At 42.4% G+C, this 18,249-nt stretch overlaps 1 protein-coding gene across 1 annotated transcript in view; it reads right to left on the bottom strand.

The window, feature by feature from the left end:
- Nucleotides 1–2,504: 2,504 nt before the first annotated feature.
- The window catches only part of LOC130387984 (uncharacterized), a 43,130-nt gene continuing 27,385 nt past the window's right edge, over nt 2,505–18,249 (bottom strand). The window contains exons 19-25 of the mRNA XM_056597276.1: nt 12,203–12,355; nt 4,593–4,782; nt 4,126–4,280; nt 3,665–3,777; nt 3,434–3,515; nt 2,915–3,052; nt 2,505–2,684 (exon numbers count right to left, since the gene is read on the bottom strand). Of these exons, the coding sequence (XP_056453251.1) occupies nt 2,505–2,684; nt 2,915–3,052; nt 3,434–3,515; nt 3,665–3,777; nt 4,126–4,280; nt 4,593–4,782; nt 12,203–12,355 (1,011 nt within the window). The remainder of the gene's footprint in view (nt 2,685–2,914; nt 3,053–3,433; nt 3,516–3,664; nt 3,778–4,125; nt 4,281–4,592; nt 4,783–12,202; nt 12,356–18,249) is intronic.

Genomic DNA, 18,249 nt, shown 5'->3' with positions numbered 1-18,249 from the left:
CGCAAGAAATTTCGGGAGACTCAAGGAGGAGGGTCATAATAAGTTTGAGCAACACAGTGTAAAGATATTTTGGGAGGCTCAAGGAGGAGAGTATTATTACATTTTAGCAACAAAGTGTAACAAATAGTGTTGTGGTGGACTCTATAGAAATAATGTGTTATAGGGAAGCTGTCTCTTTAAGATTGTGCAACTTAGTACAATGCTGTACATATTTAGTTTTATTTGAACTATTTAAAGATTTTTTTACTCTTTATGGTAGAAATGAACCTTACATTTTATGTTAAACTATGATTATTATTATTAGGCCTACATATCATATAGATACTTTAATAGTGGAAAAGAGCTGATCACCTTTAGCCTAGATGTTATGTGCCATGTGGCACCAGTGAGTGTGTCCAGCCCATTCCCACCTGATGTGCCATGTGACACCAGTGAGTGGATCCAGTCTATTCCCATCTGATGTACTCTCTGAAGACAATGCTTACATTTACACGTGTGCATCATCTCTGTTTGTATAAGTTGTATTTATGTTCTAAGGTCACATTGGGACCCAGAAGACATGAGAATATGCTGACATCCACACAGTATGACCCAGAAAAACATTCTATGCACATCAATATTTGATGAAAGTCCAACTTTGTATTGTGTAAGGATTGGGGATATAAGGAGCTGTACGGGTGTCATTCAGTAGTGTGTATTCGCGAATACCATTCGGCTTTGTTGTCTCTCGTTTGTGGGTGGCAATAAACTCTCCATCTATACTTGACCTGGACTCTTCGATTCCTCTTGCCTATAGCTAGTTGAAGTGAATTAGATAAGTCGTTATTAGAAATCCCACCACATCTTTTAACTCTTATCTTATACCATTTTTATTTTTAATATTATTGCATCGTTAAGGAAAGCTTGGGACACAAAATGTGATTTGCCGTTGTCTTGCAACGCGCACGTGTGTGCGGTGTGTGTCTGCGGGTGCATGTGTGTGTGTGTGTGTGTGTGTGTGTGTGTGTGTGTGTGTGTGTGTGTGTGTGTGTGTGTGTGAGCTGCGGGCTGCTTGGCAAATGAGCACTTGACCAAGTGTGGAGGAGTTACTTGTCCGACAGGCCTGCTATTATGTAAGGGATCATATAAAAAACATCGGCAATTATCGCGAAAATAAGCCCTGAAAATAAGCCCCTTACCAGCATTTGTAGTGTTGATCAGAGAGAAGTAGCCGGACAAAGACGTTGAGGTCGCTTAGCAACCGAGTACGCTGGTGTTGATAAGTTACTGGACTACATTATATGCATAGCAACGCTGAATTATCAAAAAATAATTCACCACCAGAAGCTGGGAAGGCCCATGCAAGTGAACAGAGTGTTTCACAGCATTGAGAAGAGCCGTGTAATAAATAGTAGTAAGAAGATATATATTCTTCTTCCCACTTCTTCTGCCCCTCTGCCAACATCCACACTGACCACCTGCCTGGAGGAGATAGAGGCGTGGATGAAGCTCAACTTCCTACAACTTAACAGCCATAAAACGGAAGCCATCCTTGTTGGCACGCCACATCAGCTCCGCTCCCCCACCATCACCAATATCACCTTCTCTGGCAAAAACATCCCCCTTTCCACATCCGTCACCAACCTCGGTGTTAAAATGGACCCACAACTTAATTTTGACACCCACATCAAACACCTCTGTAAGACAGCTTTATACCACCTCAGGAACATCGCCAAACTCCGCCAATCACTCACCCTGGCTGATGCAGAGAAGCTCGTCCATGCCTTTGTCTCCTCCAGGTTGGACTACTGCAATGCACTCCTCATTGGGATCCCTGGCAAGAGCATCCAGAGGCTCCAATACATTCAAAACAGTGCTGCCAGGGTCCTGATGAGGGTGCGCAAGCATGACCACATCACCCCCATCCTGAAATCACTGCACTGGCTCCCTGTCTCACTCAGAATTGAGTACAAGGTCTCCCTCCTCACCCACCAGTGCCTTCACGGACTTGCCCCCCTCTACCTTCAGGAACTCCTCACCCCCCCGACAAACTCACGTACACTCCGTTCAGGATCCACTCACACCCTCCAAACCCGACATACGAAGCTGTGCACCATGGGTGATCGGGCCTTTTCTGCTGCTGCCCCTAGACTATGGAACGCCCTCCCTGACCACCTGAGGGCTCCACAGACTACAGCTCTTTTTAAACGGAACCTCAAAACCCATCTCTTTAAAAGAGCATTTAGCTAAACTTTCTTTGAGGATCCCCCTTTTTAATAGTTTTTTGGTATTTTTTTTCTCTGAAGCACTTTGAGATTCTTGAATATAAAGTGCATTATAAATACAATTTATTATTATTATTATTATTATATATATCAACCTGGAACCTGCAACCTTTGAATTCCAACAATCCTTCAGGTCACAGGTTCATATGTCTCCATGATCAGTGTTGTAGTCCAGGGAGGAGGAGGGATTCATGGCGACATTCCGATGCCGTAAATGTGAGAGAATATGACTGATTTCAGTCATATTCTTAGCTTACCCTTCAGTACATGGTTCCCTATCTCCAGTGAGGGTGGCACGGAGTAGACGCCAGTCAAGCGGATCTCCCTATTTCCCCACACTGTTCCATGTTGGATCTGGTGGCTCCAGTTTTTGGCCTCGAATAGGGTCCGCACTGCCACGGCCCGCGGTAACGGCTTCAGCTAGGGGATCACCATTAAATGAATCAAAGAGGGTCATTCAATTCTTCTTTCTTTTCTGTTTAGTTTATACAACTTCATGGGGTCGATCTGATGAATACAGCAGTTATTAAGAGAGCCAGTTTATATTCTCCAAAAATCCCTTCTTTTTTTAAGGTGTTCAGGGGAAACCATATCCTTGTTTTCAAATTGGTTCTTCAGTGATTGCTAGTGATTGCGTGGGGATCAGATACCTGTGGGAAGGTGTGGTTGAGCTCCATTGCCTGCATATATCCCCCCTGGAGGACCACCAGCTCACACCGCGCCAACAGCCTCCTCCTTCCCGAGGACAGCTCCACCACGCTTGCTACTCTGGAGCTTGAATGGTTTACCTGAGACCAGATGAGATAAGACTTTGCAGAGGTTTACTCCAGAGCACCTTAATCTGCAACCCGATCCCTACACTTTGAGAAAGGAAAGTATAGCTCCTTTGAGGCTTTGAAGAAAGGCACATATTCAGATAAAAAATGTATACATATACATATTTTTTTTATCTTAATATGTGCCTTTCTTCAAAGCAGATAGAGAGATAGATAGATAGATAGATAGATAGATAGATAGATAGATAGATAGATAGATAGATAGATAGATAGATAGATAGATAGATAGATAGATAGATAGATAGATAGATAGATAGATAGATAGAGAATAAATATTTTGTTTATCTTGTTATTTATCATTCGTGCATCATGGCTGTGAAGTAACACACCCACCTGCGTCCTGGTGTTGAGTTGACCAGGCAGGTAGAACATCAGCTGGGGGATGTTTTGGACCACCTTCACCATCAACTCCTTACTGTACAGCAGATCACATCTTGATGTAGTAGTGCGTTTACTTGTGTGTGTGTGTGTGTGTGTGTGTGTGTGTGTGTGTGTGTGTGTGTGTGTGTGTGTGTGTGTGTGTGTGTGTGTGTGTGTGTGTGTGTGTGTGTGTTCATACTGTACCTGTGTAGCAGGCGATGTCCTTGTATAATGAGAGCCAATGATGAACCCAACGCTGGGTTTACAGCCATGGAGCACTTCAGCTGTGATTCAGTCAGCCGGCCCCAAGCCTCAACCTACACACACCCACACACACCCACACACACACACACACACACACACACACACACACACACACACACACACACACACACACACACACACACACACACACACACACGCACACAGAGCCACAGCTAATGACAGGAAAAACCGTCCCGGCATAATCACTCGTCATCACGGCAGCTATTTCTGCTTTTCTAACATATACTAACATCAGACCCCCCCTGTCACCGGGATGGATTGTCTCTTTCTGGAAGGTTTTAAAGCATCAGTTGGCATGGCACTAGTGAGTGAGTGAGAGAGTGAACCCCTCTCGCTCTTTCCTTTCTGTCTCAGGTCTTCTTGTCATTCCTGGGTCTCACCTGGAAGACTGGGGTGTTTTTTCCGTCCAGGCTGTGCTTCAGGGTAAGCCGGGCCTCGATGGAGCCTCCTCGGGGGCCCAGCTCCCCTATGTCCCCAAGCAGAGACACCCTGGCTCCCTTAACACGCACGTCCGCTGATAGGCTCCTCAGGGGCCCTGCGAGTCAAGGGGCGGAGAGTGGAAAGAGCTGAATGACATCCACCCTCCAGATCCAAAAACTTGGTGCTAATTGTTTGTGGCTTTGATGTGGCCTTAAAAACATGATGTACATGACACTGTCATTCAAGCCTTGAATACAACTGCTAAAAACTTAAACAGCTAATAGCCAAAGAGGATAGTTTGGTCAAAACCTGTCGAAACCCCACATCCAACATGTATGATCATGTAAAATCTGTTGGTATTTGTTCACGAAAATACAAATTGATCCTTAAAGAATCATTGGAAAGGGTCAAAGGTCAGCACAAAGACCTTTGAAGTGGGCAGTCAGGGCGGTCTCAAAGAGTGCAGGCCCGTTGGGTTGGTTGAAGGAGAGCAACATGGCCAGATTCCCGTCCACCACGCTGACGTTGAAGCCAGTAGCCAGCACCTTGTGCCTGTCCACAGCCAACCGGGCCTGGGATTGAAAGCCAGAAACCCCTCTCTTGACAGAACAGAGGCCCTAGAGCAAAGACAGGGAGGAAGTTTCAGAGGAAACAGGTTGAGGATGCCAGTTTTGAGAACAAACAATTGTCTCTTCCACAATACATTGCTGCATTTGCTCATTATGTCCTTCGTAAAACGCTACACAAAACGACAGGTTGACGTGCATTTGCTGTTTGTGGCCAATGAGGGTGTCATGGTCTGTCGGTTTCCTTGTCTTGTTTTGGGCTGTTTCCCAAAGTGAAGGCTGCAGCGTTGCTAGGATGCGTCCTTGCTAGTCGCGTCCTATGGAGATGAGACTAGAATGCTAGCTCGAGTGCTTCCTAGTGTTTGTAACGTTCAGACTTTGGAACGACTTGGTAGTGTGGAAGCGCTTCCGCTTCCGCTTTTTAATACTGCGTGTCCGCTTGTAAACACATGTGCGCTTATGAATAAAACATGGCAGCAATCAAGCTGATCGATATTTATTTGACTTTTGTCTGTTATGAATGCGGTCATGTCTCCTTCGCATGGAGCCTCTTTGGGGAAGTCACAAAAGCTTTGTTGCGGTTGATAGAATCGTCTTTATTAAAAAAAAAATCCATTCAATTTTTATAAAACTAAGTGAAATTGTCTGAGAACTTAATTCATGCATCACATTTACAGTACGGTTGATTACTATTATGCAGGGGGGAAAAGACAAAGAAAGAGATGATAAACATGTATTTATTTGGATATATTATTTAACTGATTCATTCATTCATTCATATATGCCTACAATCTACCAGTGGTTTAACACATAAGTATATCATATAAAATACAATTATATACGTTCATTAAAAATTACAAACATTGCAAATGATCGGTTGTGCATTAATTTTTTTATTGGATAGTGGCACTATCCCTTCCACCGGTAAACAAATGTTTGCGCGCCACCCGGCGCACAAAAGCCTCCGTTTGCTGGGCTGACCCTAAAAAAATACGATTCAACACAAACATAAATAGGTATACATAAATAATGTAATCTTGTGAGCGAGTAAATTGACATTGGTGACAGTGGTGTTTAACACCAGCTACGTCCATGCAAAATATAGCAACGTATCATGAAGTTGCAAAAACGTTTGAAAAGTGGCACAGGTCTTTAGGCTTGATTATTATTAACATGATGAATCTCTAAAAAGCAATACGGCACAAAATATTTCTGAAAACTAATATAACTTCACTTCATTTGAACGTGTACTGCTCTGCCAATTTCAAGAACCCGCCCAGTGAACGCAGAGGATTGTCGGTAGTTTTGGCTCGTCTAGGATGCAGCGATGCATCCTTGAAAAATCTCAGAATTCTCAAAAACAAAGGACGCAAAAATGGCGCGGCTTTCGAGTGTCCTCAACATTGGAACAGTGCTTGTCAGCGTTCTATGACGTAGCGTCCTTAAAAGGGCGGCCGTTGAGCATGCTTCCTTGACATTGGGAAACAGCCTTGGTGTGTAACCTGTTTTACTTTGGTATCGGTCTTGTTTCTCCCCATGTCAGTTTTCCCTCCTGTGTGATTAATGCTCCCTCCCCTAATTTTTTTCAGCTGTTACTCGGTGCGTGCCCGGTGTGTTTGGTATTTAAGCCCTTGTCTTTCCTTTGTTCCTTGTTGGATCATTTTAGTTTGTGGTGAGTTGTGTCCTGTGTTCCCCTTGTCAACCGTGTTCCATGCCTTTTGAGTTTATAAATGATCCTTTTACCTGAACTGTCTGCGATTGGGTCCTACCTGCCTGCCTGCCACCCGCTAACCGTGACAGAATGATCCGACCATCATTGGACCCAGCGGACGCTCTTTTTGTTGGAGGCTGTGTTGGGGCGTACGTGCAGCACTGTCGCTTCAAGGCCCGGGTTGGAGGGTGCCTTATGGACTATCAGAGTCGGGGTGGTGAGTTGGAGTGCCATCCGGTTCACATTTCTCTCCAGCCCCTGAGCTGACTCCGGTCCCCGAGCCCTGTCCGGTTCCTGAACCCTACTCCTTCCCGAAGGTGCCCCTCTTCCCGAACCACCTTGCCTTCTTTCGCTTCATCGGCCCCTACACCATCTCCAAGGTGGTCAACCCCTCTGCGGTTCGCCTGAACCTCCCCCCTGCACTCCGCTGCATCCACCCCACCTTCCATGTCTCTCAGATCAACCCAGTCTCTACCAGCCCGTTGTCCCCCCCCCATCCCACCTCCACCTCCGCCTAGGATGATTGATAATCATCCAGCCTGGACGGTCCGTCGACTCCTGGATCTGCTGTGGGCGGGGTCACCAGTACCTCGTCGATTGGGAGGGGTACGGTCCTGAGGAGCGCTCCTGGGTTCCCCGGAGCCGCATTTTGGACCCATCACTCATCCAGGACAGTAGGGGCCCGCCCTCTACCTTGCCTTCCCAAGGGGTTCCGCCTTCCAAACCTTCCAGAAGGGGCCCGCCCTCTACCTCGTCTTCGCTGCTGCAGGCCTCTGCTTGTCCCCCGTTTCCCCTGAAACAGTCCGGGTCCCAGCCCGGAGTTCCCCGAGTTCCCCGTAGCCCGTGAAGCAGTCCGGGTCCCAGCCCCGGAGTCCAGTCCCGAGTTCCCAATTAACGTTTCCGGGTCCCGAGCCCGCTCTCAAGCCCAGCAGTCTCGAGCCCACCGCCGCTTCCCCCAATCCATTTTTCTTTGTTCCCTGCTCCTGGCTCCCCTCCACCCACCCTACTGGGATTTGACTTCCTTTTTTTTGCATGTCGTGGGTCGCCTGGTAGTCGACCCTTGAGGGGGGGGTACTGTCATGGCGTGTCGGTTTCCTTGTCTTGTTATGGTGTGTTACCTGTTTTACTTTGGTATCGGTCTTTTTTCTCCCCATGTCAGTTTTCCCTCCTGTGTGATTACTGCCTCCTCCCCTAATGTGTTTCAGCTGTTACTCGTTGCGTGCCCGGTGTGTTTGGTATTTAAGCCCTTGTCTTTCCTTTGTTCCTGGTCAGATCATTTTAGTTTGTGGTGAGTTGTGTCCTGTGTTACCTGTGTTCCCCGCGTCGCCTGTTTTCCTTGCCTTTTGAGTTAATAAATTATCCTTTTACCTGAACTGTCTGCGATTGGGTCCTACCTGCCTGCCTGCCACCCGCTAACCGTGACCGAGGGACCTTGATTCAAGGCGGTCACACATATTCATGATTAGTGGGGCAGCATAGCTAACCTTATGTTCATTTTGTGATAAAAGTGCCAAATTTGCTGCATAAAAAGCTTAATATATTGAGAAGAAATCTGGATATTGGGTTTTTTCAGATTGGCATTTTGATGACCAAGGGAGCCATTTTCCAAAAAGGCTGCTGGCATTGAACACTTCGGCCTCCCCCAAGCTGCTGATTCCATGTTTTCAGCACTAAAGATATCGTTTACATATATGTTGAAGGGAAAAATGTTTTAAAAGGTAAGGCAATAATAAATGAAAGACAATGTAACTAAATGGTGAGATTGTCTCTACATAATAATAATAAATATAACCGCAAGCGGTGATTAACGGGGTCCGAGCAAAATTTAAAGTCAACACACTAATGAAAGTTAGATAATAACATAATTGTCATATTTAGGGAAAGATGTTCCACTTATAAACCTGAATTGCAGCCTCATTCACATTATCATGTCTATTGATAAGCACACAACATCCAGAAAACTCCAAGCACCCATTTCTCAAGTGAATTAAAGATGAACTGAACTGAAATTTGAAGTTTAGTTGATACAACAGATGTATTGTCTGCCTTTTCATTGGTACAATAACTAAAAGTGAACTTGCTAAAAGGGATTAAATTGTACGGTGAAAGTGTTACAGGGCGCCACCATGTTGGATTTCAACAATCAGCTACGTCACTGGCATGGTAACCTACTCCTACTCTGTTGCTCTAGCAGCCATAGCTGGTAATGAGTCAGGCTCTGAGGCTCGCTGAAATGGCTATGGAAAAGCAAACAACCAGTTCTACAGGAGGATCATCTTATTGCATGGCCCCTGGCTGCAGTAAGGAATAATATAGGACCAAGGCAGCTGGGGTAATCATACATTTCCACAGGCTACCTTTGAATAGGAAACCAGCGCTTAATACATGGCTGGCAGCCTTAAAACTGACTAACCCTCCGATAGCCCCTGTCATGTCAATCTCCACAAGCACGGCAACAATAAAGTGTGTATAAATTATTACTCAGACGATATCACAGATCTATGTTTCCAAGCTGCTAATTAAACCACGGCAGGTCTTTAAACAGAAGTTCAACAAATGTCCCTTTCTACTCACCCTGATGTTCGCAGACTAGACGATTGCTGATGGAGAGGGAGTTCAACTTGAAGAAGTAGTTTCATGGTAAGATCTGTATCTGTGCAATATCTAGCTGTGCAATATCCATCAACATCCACCAGAAAATAAACCTCCAACATCCACCTAAAGTAAACGTGACACTCGTGAATCCGCCTTGCATCTATGCTCATCCGCGGGTGTATCTTCCAAAGTGCATCTAATGTCTTTCAGGTCTGAGCAATGGTTTAGAAGAAGCCAATTATTATTATTATTATTTTATTTTATTTTTTTATGTCTTATGAAACCACAGCTCAATGAAAATAACTGAGACAGAAATTATGTACACAGAATTAATTTCTTACATTTAGGAACATTATGTCATTTAATTCTAATAAAAATGCTGCATGCAAGTAACAAAACGTTATCTTGCTAACTTACAATAAGATGAGTCGACTACACAACAAGCTGTAGAAAATGCAGGGAATTAAATCGTGGGGTAGCCCTAAAAACTAGGATGTATGTGCATTAGGGGTGGCATGAGCTAATTCGTTGTATATTCTGTGAGAATGCTCACATGCTTAAGAGCAAGCTCAAGTTTGAAGTCCCTGGGCCACTTTGAAGCAGACTTGTGATTGGTTCAATTATGGGGCAGATCTTTTTTGTTTGATTGCGGGTTATAGTGCCGCCTGTCGCCACTTTATCCAAAAAGTTTTAAAATAATGTAATCGAATAGCGCACTGCACTCATATGTGCCAAATAATATGCAATTGGTTTGGTGTAGATGCCTCCAAAACTGGAGGAGATAATTACCGAAGGAAAATCATGATACCAATAGTGTGGCTTGTTTTGCAATCACAAATATAGCTTTATGAGCATGTTGAACATTGTTTTAACTTTAGAACAGTACTATACATATAACAGTGATCCCACAGAATTGATTAAACGTATGGTGGTAGCTGATGTAGGGGAAATTGCTTTTTGTTTTTAGTTGGAAAGATATATGATATCCAGGCCCTGAATTACAGCGATTTGATTTAAAAAAGGGAGCGGGGAATTAAAAAGTCACTATGTCAAGCATATCAGTCTTCACTAAACAATAGCCTAACTAAAATGCAATTCAACCGCTGACGACTAGCGTCTCAAAATGTTCCAAATAGATTACAGATTACTGTTTAGGAGTGTATCCAGCGAGCTCTGCAACAGTTCAAAGCAGGAAATGAGCTGCGTGGCCAGTAGTGAGGTTGTAACGCACAAAGAATGTGGGCCCTATCTTGCACCCAGCGCAATTTACTTTCTACACATCGTTGCTAGTTTACACCTGGTGTAAAGCAGATTTCCCCCCGCAGTAAACTTGTGCCACTGCACTTGCACCCTGGAGAGGCGTGTCGGCGAAAAGAAGAGGCATGTCCCTGTGCAAATTCCGCCACTTACCGGCTAATACCTTGTCTAAATGCACTAGCGGATAGCGCAGTTGTTGTTGCTATTTTGAAGTGCCATGGCAAAAAAATTCTCATGCCACCCGTTAAAATAATAATAACAATAATAAACTTGAGCGAAGTATATCCCTTCCAAAACCAAATCTTGGTTAAGGGTAAATGATAACGTTGGTTAAATTATTTGGGAAAGAACAGCTGATACAGCAATAAGAAGTTGTACTTTTAAATCAACTCGTCAAGTTAAAATGTGCTGGCTCTTAAAGGAGAAGAAATATGGCACTCTCATTGGTCTCAATTAAGCTACTTCAGACCAACCCATTTTAGATTTGCGTCGGGCGCAAGAGTCAATAATCCGCCGGTATAATAGCAGCGCCAGAGATCTGCCCCCAAAGCAACTTGTGTTTCAGACCGTTAAAATAGGGCCCTGTATATAATACAGGTTAAACTGACTAAACATAGACTGTATATAATGCAGGTTAAACTGACTAAACATAGACTGTATAGTGTATATCATACAGGATAAACCGACTTAACATAGACTGTAATTAACACAGGTTAAACTCACTTCACATAGACTGTATATAATACAGGTTCAACTGACTTAACATAGACTTTATATAATATAGGTTCAATTTACTTAACATAGACTGTATATCTTACCGGTTCAACATTCTTAACATAGACTGTATATAATACAGGTCCAACTGACTTATCATAGACTATATAATACAGGTTTAAGTGACTGAACATAGCCTGTATATAATACAGGTTACACTGATTTAACATAGACTGCATATAATACAGGTTAAAGTTACTTAACATAGACTGTATATAATACAGGTTCAACTGACTTAACATAGACTGTATATAATACTGTTTAAATAGACTTAACATAGACTGTTTATAATACATTTAAATCTGCCCTTACATATATGTACATCGCAGATCGCAGTTATCGTTAACTCGGAATCGTTAATCGTAAACTATATTGGATTGCAATTCTTTGGTATTTCTGGCAACCCTCATAATGATTTCTGAACTCCCTTTTTCGGAGTTCAAAAAGTTCAAAATAGTCTGGTCATAACTTACTAATCGTTTTTCATTACTAATTGCATACAAGTTAAGGTTATGGTGTTCATGTTAACTAAAGTATTAATTTATACATTATTTAATAGGGTTAGGCTAAACTAAACCTAAGATTAAACTTAATCCCATGTGCTAATGCTTTATAATGTTAATTTATATGAAGGGAAAATGAATGTACCCTTAATTTACCTTTACCCAATTCATTAAACATATTAAAGAAATAATAGGGTAAGGGTAAAACAACAGGGTAAAAGTGTTTCATGTTTTTTATGTGTTATTTTGTATTGCGCTATTATCCTTCGTAACAGAAAATAAGTTTAGCTGCCCTCTTTCAACAGGAAGCGACATTCTGTAAATCGTATATATTAAGAAATGGAAAAAATAATTAAATGTAATGCAACAATATGCATAACAGGCTTCATTATTAATAACAAAATCTAGCTAAACATTTGTCTGTATTCTATGATACAATATACCATACGGTTGATTCAATGCATAAGCAAAGCAAAATCCTACACCAAACTGTTCAATAGGGGCTGGGTGCGTGCTCATCACCAATATATATATACATGTCCTTACCTTGTCACAGTATGTTAGGTCGTAGTTCAGCTTTAAGAGAGGGAAAGAAACCCCAGGAAAAACCATATAAGGTACTCCTCCTTACCTCTATAATGTTGGGCGGCCCGCTGGACCACATGGTTCCTGTTAGCTCTGTCGTCTGGGAGAGCCCCTTGATCTTCAATCTGAAGACTGCATGCTGTCTCCCGAGCTGGGACTGCAGGTTTAAAGTCTTCTCCTTGCCAGAGCTCAGCTCCATCTGCAAAAACACACATATAGGAGGCATGTGGAGAGAAAAACTGGAAACACATGTTATGTTGAAGGCCACAATGTATGCATGTATAGTTGAGTAATATACACTTTTCAAAGCATTCGAACATCACGTTTTATTGTTGAATGGAATAAAAAATCTATTTGAAGGGTCAGGCGGGGGCTGGTGATGGTCCCGGTGCTAGCCTCTGCTAGCGGGGTGTCAGGATTCAGGAGAGGTAGAGGCTCAACACGTTGTTTATTCAGAGTTACAAGGTCAACGGACATGTACTCTGGAGCTGGTTCAAGAAACATCTGTCGGACAAAGGCAAAATCTAGTGTATATTGGTGAGGATGGCTTGATAAAGAAGTCACCCCTTAAGGGTCTGGTTTATTTGACACAATTAAATGTTACAATTGATTTGAGCATAACCATATATGGTGTTGTTTTAACCACTCAATGTGTTTGCAGATATTACTCAGTAGTGTTAGCTCTAATACTGGATCAGGTCCAATGAAGTTATACATTTATTGACAGCAGAGCTCCATATATTATTGTGTTTTCAAGTGCCATGAGCTGCTTCACTTTTGAATATTACCCCCAAACATGTAGAAGCATAATCTTGGTCTCAAATGAAAGGTTACCCTCTGGGCTTTCGTTTGAACCATTTAGATAGCATACCAGATGTTCTGATATGTAATGAGACAGGTATAATCACACAAAAATCAAATTTTTAGCTATCCGACTCTGGGGAAGAGCCTGCTAGTTTACGCACACCCCTTGCGCATTTGTTTTCTCAACCACACGTGAGACGTTGATTGACATGCTGGATATTGTCAGAAAGGTATTTTCAGTGGCAATTATGATATCTAAGGCCCGTCCCCGACCCTTGCTGTCTGCTGGTGAAGCTGTCAATCAAAGTATACATGCCCCGTTTTTATAGTGATCGCCTCATTGGCTTGTAAGGCTTGTAAACAAGGAAGTATTGGTTTTACAGACATGTGGGAGGGCTCTATGTCACCGTGAGACCCTGGCGAGCAAAGTACGTTTTATTACTCTGTTTTCTGGGAATAATTGACGCAAGCAGAAACCAGAAAACAAGCCGTTTTTTCGTTTTTTCGTTTTGACAAGAAAACGAAAATCTAAATTTCAGTTCGTTTATTCGTTTTTTGGTTCTTACTGAGCGAAACGAATTTACCACTCAATATCTGGTTTCCGCCGGTGGGCGGGTCCTCTTATTGGCCAGCGTGCTTCATTGCCCTGTGCTCTTCATAATAAAATTTCTTCCGTTTGATAATGTCGACAAAAATATTACTGTATTATAGACACTAGCAGACACAGAGGACCCCACCACCCACAGTCAAGACTGACACGGCTTCAAATAACAATAATAGCATTCATAATCATTTGAAAATGAGAACTTATGAAGTTATGATGACTTCAGTGCAGTTGATGTTTAGCCACAGTTAATACATGCAGAGCAGACCTGCGATCGCGGGCTGCTAATTTCCTCACAGCCTGAGAGCTATGAGGAATGCAAGTGATCACAACACATTTCTGACAGCTGAAAATTGTTGACCTTTATCCATTTAAAGTAAACAAATATTTTTTTCTTGTTGAAAGATATTTTATATTGTTTTCATATTATTATTTACTGATGGTGTTTACAGAATGCGAGTGCATGTTATATTGAAAGCGAGGCTGGGTGTGCCTATGAATAGCCTATAGGCTACAGTGAGTTTTTTAAGGTGCTGTAAAAGCAAATCATATTGTCTACTCTGTACAGTGACAGGGAGTGTAAAGTAACCTATCATTCAATATCGAATAGGCTACTGTAGCCTACACTATGTACAAATGGTTTTGCTCAGGGCAGTTGTGACAGTCATTTTAACGTGTCAGCAGGCAAGCTTCACTCATTCCAGGATGCATTATGCGTTGTCCTATAGCCTACTTGGAACATGTTTTGGAATGGATCTATAGTAGCGTATAGAAATTTGCTCATAACAGGCCAGCTGGAATACAAAGCAAACTCTTTGTATTCCAGCTGTTTTTTTTGTGATGTTTTATGATGTTTCAATGTTGCGTTGGTAATGTGTTAGACAGCTTAGATGTTCTTAGATGTTTTGTTAACCTGATTCCTATCCCACTCTGTGTAAGTAAAAGTGTGCTACTGCTACAAAATCTCTTTGCTTTTGTTTTTTTCTTTAATGTGTTTGGAAATGACTTTTAAGGATGTTAACTAGATCTCATAACTGGCCTAAACACATACAAATTTGCATATACCCTAACCCTATACCGTTTGACTATAAGACCTCTATAAGAATCTCTATTCATGTAGTCAGTCAATGATCAAACTAGTAACATGAATATGAATTACATTCCAAGCGGGTTAGGCAAGGCAAGGCAATTTTATTTTTATAGCCCGTTTTTACAAACAGTTTGTCTCAAAGGGCTTTACATAGCATGAGCATCATAACAACATCCTCTTCCATTAAACCCTCACATCGACTGAGTAAAAACTCCCAGGAAAACCAAGGGGAAAAATTGCAGTTGGTTCAGACTGGGGGTGGAGCTGTGGAGAATATATGGAAACACAGAGAGACTGCGAGACGCCAAGGCCAAACTACAAGGTGCGAAAGGTGAGGGGGGGGGGTCTGCCTCTCTGACCCATGGGGAGAGCTGGTTCCACAGTAAAGGAGCCCAGTAACTGAATGCTCTACTTCCCAGTCTGTTTTTAGAGATACTGGGAGTCACTAACAGACCTGCATTCTGGGAGCCAATAAAAACCTTTGATAAGTCATAATAAAAATAATGACTCATTATTTTGCATTTAAAGATGTATATTATTACATTGCATTGATATATTAATATGTGACTGCATACAAATTTGTCCACAGACATGGTGACTAATGTATGGTGCCACGCCCCCTTCCCTTAAAGGGGGCACACACCATACAACATACACAGTGAATACGATACCGCTACAATAGTAGGCATTATTGGCCCTTAAAAGGATATTGGCCTAAGCAACACCAGTAGAGGCATATACTTTTCCCTGAACTTTTAAACGTTGCAAACGTGCAAAACATACATTATATTTATGTGGCATTCAGTCCAATGCTTAAAAATATATCTGTGGCATTCAGTAGGCCAATGCTGTGGTAAAGTGTGCAAAGTATGAGTATGAATATTTGAGCATGAGTAAGTGTTTCCTTCTGTTACATAGATAGAACTTTATCAATCCCCTGCAGGAGAATGGAGAAATGTGTTAATGTTTGTCCCTATAAAAAAATAATGGTAAAAAAATAATACAAAACATGGCGGTAACTCTAAAGTCAAACCGTCCAATCTGAAGGCTTTACTTAACCACTCCCCCTACTCACTTCCACCAATGCAAAGCGAACAGAACTGAGTAGGGGAGGGCGTAGCCCAACTAGTTTGTGACAGACCCAGAGGAACGCAACGCAAATTAAATGTGAACATGTATTGAGGCTTTAATAAAATCCCGGACGATTTTGAAATTTCACCCGGACGCATTTAATTCCTACCCTTCCACTGTTAAATAGTGGCGCAAGTTGTGTGGCGTGTGAATGGGTTGAATTGCGTGCGTCTCACTGAGAGCCCTGCGCAATGTTCAGCTGTCAGAAATGTGTTGTAATCACTTGTATTCCTCATAGCTCTCAGGCTGTGAGGAAATCAGCAGCCCGCGATCGCAGCTCCTTTGATGTGAACGCGCACAGAGCGCATAGTTCAGAGCCGGACAATCATGTCGTAGTAAAGCCCTCAGGTCTATTCTGCATGTATTAACTGTGGCTAAACATCAACTGCACTGAAGTCATCATAACTTCATAAGTTCTCATTTTCAAATGATTATGAATACTATTATTGTTATTTGAAGCCGTGTCAGTCTTGACTGTGGGTGGTGTGGTCCTCTGTGTCTGCTAGTGTCTATAATATAGTAATATTTCTGTCGACATTATCAAACGGAAGAACTTTTATAATGAAGCGCACAGGGCAATGAAGCACGCCAGCCAATAAGAGGACCCGCCCACCGGCGGAAACCAGATATTGAGTGGTAAATTTGTTTCGCTCAGTAAGAACCAAAAAACGAATAAACGAACTGAAATTTAGATTTTCGTTTTCTTGTCAAAACGAAAAAACGAAAAAACGGCTTGTATTCTGGTTTCTGCTTGCGTCAATTATTCCCAGAAAACAGAGTAATAAAACGTACCTTGCTCCCTGGCGAACACAGTGGACTCAATGAATCAGACGACATTAGCGGAATTCAAACCCTGAATCGCAGTTTTCTACCTAAAAACATAGTAGCGTTTCGGTTTTCTATTTTTCGGCTGCTTTGTATAAGATTGATTGTGCATATACACAATGTAATTACACTAAATATTGATATTCGGTTTCTGCGGACCAGTGGCGTCTTTGCATTAGGGGCCAGTGGGGCACGGCCCCACCAGAGAACGCTGCCGTGCAGGGCACGATTATACTTTTCTTTTTTTTTTTCAAAAATGTTATTGAGCATAAGTTAATAATACATTAATTGTTAATAATTAATTACATGTCCGCAGTTTTAATTTGATGAACGCAATTGTTGTAGTGTAGTAGTTGTGTGTGAAATAGTTCGTTGCTCCGTCTCGTCATTTCCGCTCAGTGGGGCACAGCCGAGATGGCCCCGTCTGCTGCAGTGCAGAAAACTGGTGCTGTTGCGCGAGCAAGCGCGTGCGCAGCGCCCGCTTCTGTTTCGGCGGTGGGGCCAGAAGTTTAGTGCCCCAAAGCTCTTCTCATTGGCTGATTTGTAGAAAGGGCGGGGTTTACGGCGGGAGCCGATCAGATCTTGCTAGCTGGCTAACGTAGTTACTGTTACAGTTACTGTTACAGTAAATAACAACAAATGGACGTTTCATTCATTAAATTATGAATCGTGTTGAGTATCTGTCTCATGTGAGATTTAGCACTTGAACAGAAGTTGGAGATAAAACGTTTGGGACCACATCGCCCGACGGATTTAATCATTATTCAAGAGGGAAAGGACAAGAATAGATCGTTCAACCAGGAGTTGTTCAAGCGGAAAAAAATGCTTGTGTTTCACCTCAGCCACACAAAGGAGACAAGACAGCACTGTCCTTAAAGCACAGGTAATTACCATCTTAGCCCAAACTTACTTAAATTTTCAACCAGGATTATCCAGGTCTGAATAGGCAACCACTCTATCAGGCTAGATTCATTGTTAATTTTACAGTATGGTGGCCTGCAAACTTAATGCAACTTAAACCATACTTCTTCTTTTTTTGGTATATTGTGAGTGGTGGCTTTGTATATTGATTGCTGTGTAAAGGGTGTGCGCCATTGTGTTTTTATTGTTGCCACGTTGTTGTTTTCTTGAGTTTTGATATTGTGAGATCTTGAACGCTGCCATTTGGTGGTGCTATTGCTATAATAGCCTAATATATGTTGTCAGATTCGCGTTTGAGTGATGGCATTATTCAGCTGCAATTTTGGTCCCCTCTGTCACTTGCTACTGTTTTTTTTGTGATGGTAGTAATATGTGGTATTTCTGGATTGCGTTATAATATTTTCCTGCATGGGCCCCACCAGAGTTTCCAAACCAAAATCGCCACTGCTGCGGACTCTTATGAACATTTCAAGACCCAACATGAAGTAGGCTATCAACTCATTGCTAAGGATATCCACAACGACGATAAAGTTAGAATGCACCAAGGGAGGAGGAGGGTGAGGGGGGCTATTTTGACCTAAGACACTAGGATATTTTTGATCTATATTCGCAAAACATATTTATTCCACCATGTGGTTGACATTTGATGACATTCCTGAGATTCTAAGCTTTCAAACGGTGTATGACATGACTATAACACTCAACTGTGTGATGCCAA

Source organism: Gadus chalcogrammus, chromosome 8, assembly GCF_026213295.1.
Source record: "Gadus chalcogrammus isolate NIFS_2021 chromosome 8, NIFS_Gcha_1.0, whole genome shotgun sequence".
NCBI classification, from domain to species: Eukaryota; Metazoa; Chordata; class Actinopteri; order Gadiformes; family Gadidae; genus Gadus; species Gadus chalcogrammus.
The sequence above is the reverse complement of the archived record's forward strand: the minus strand, read 5'-3'. Positions and strand labels throughout refer to the sequence as shown.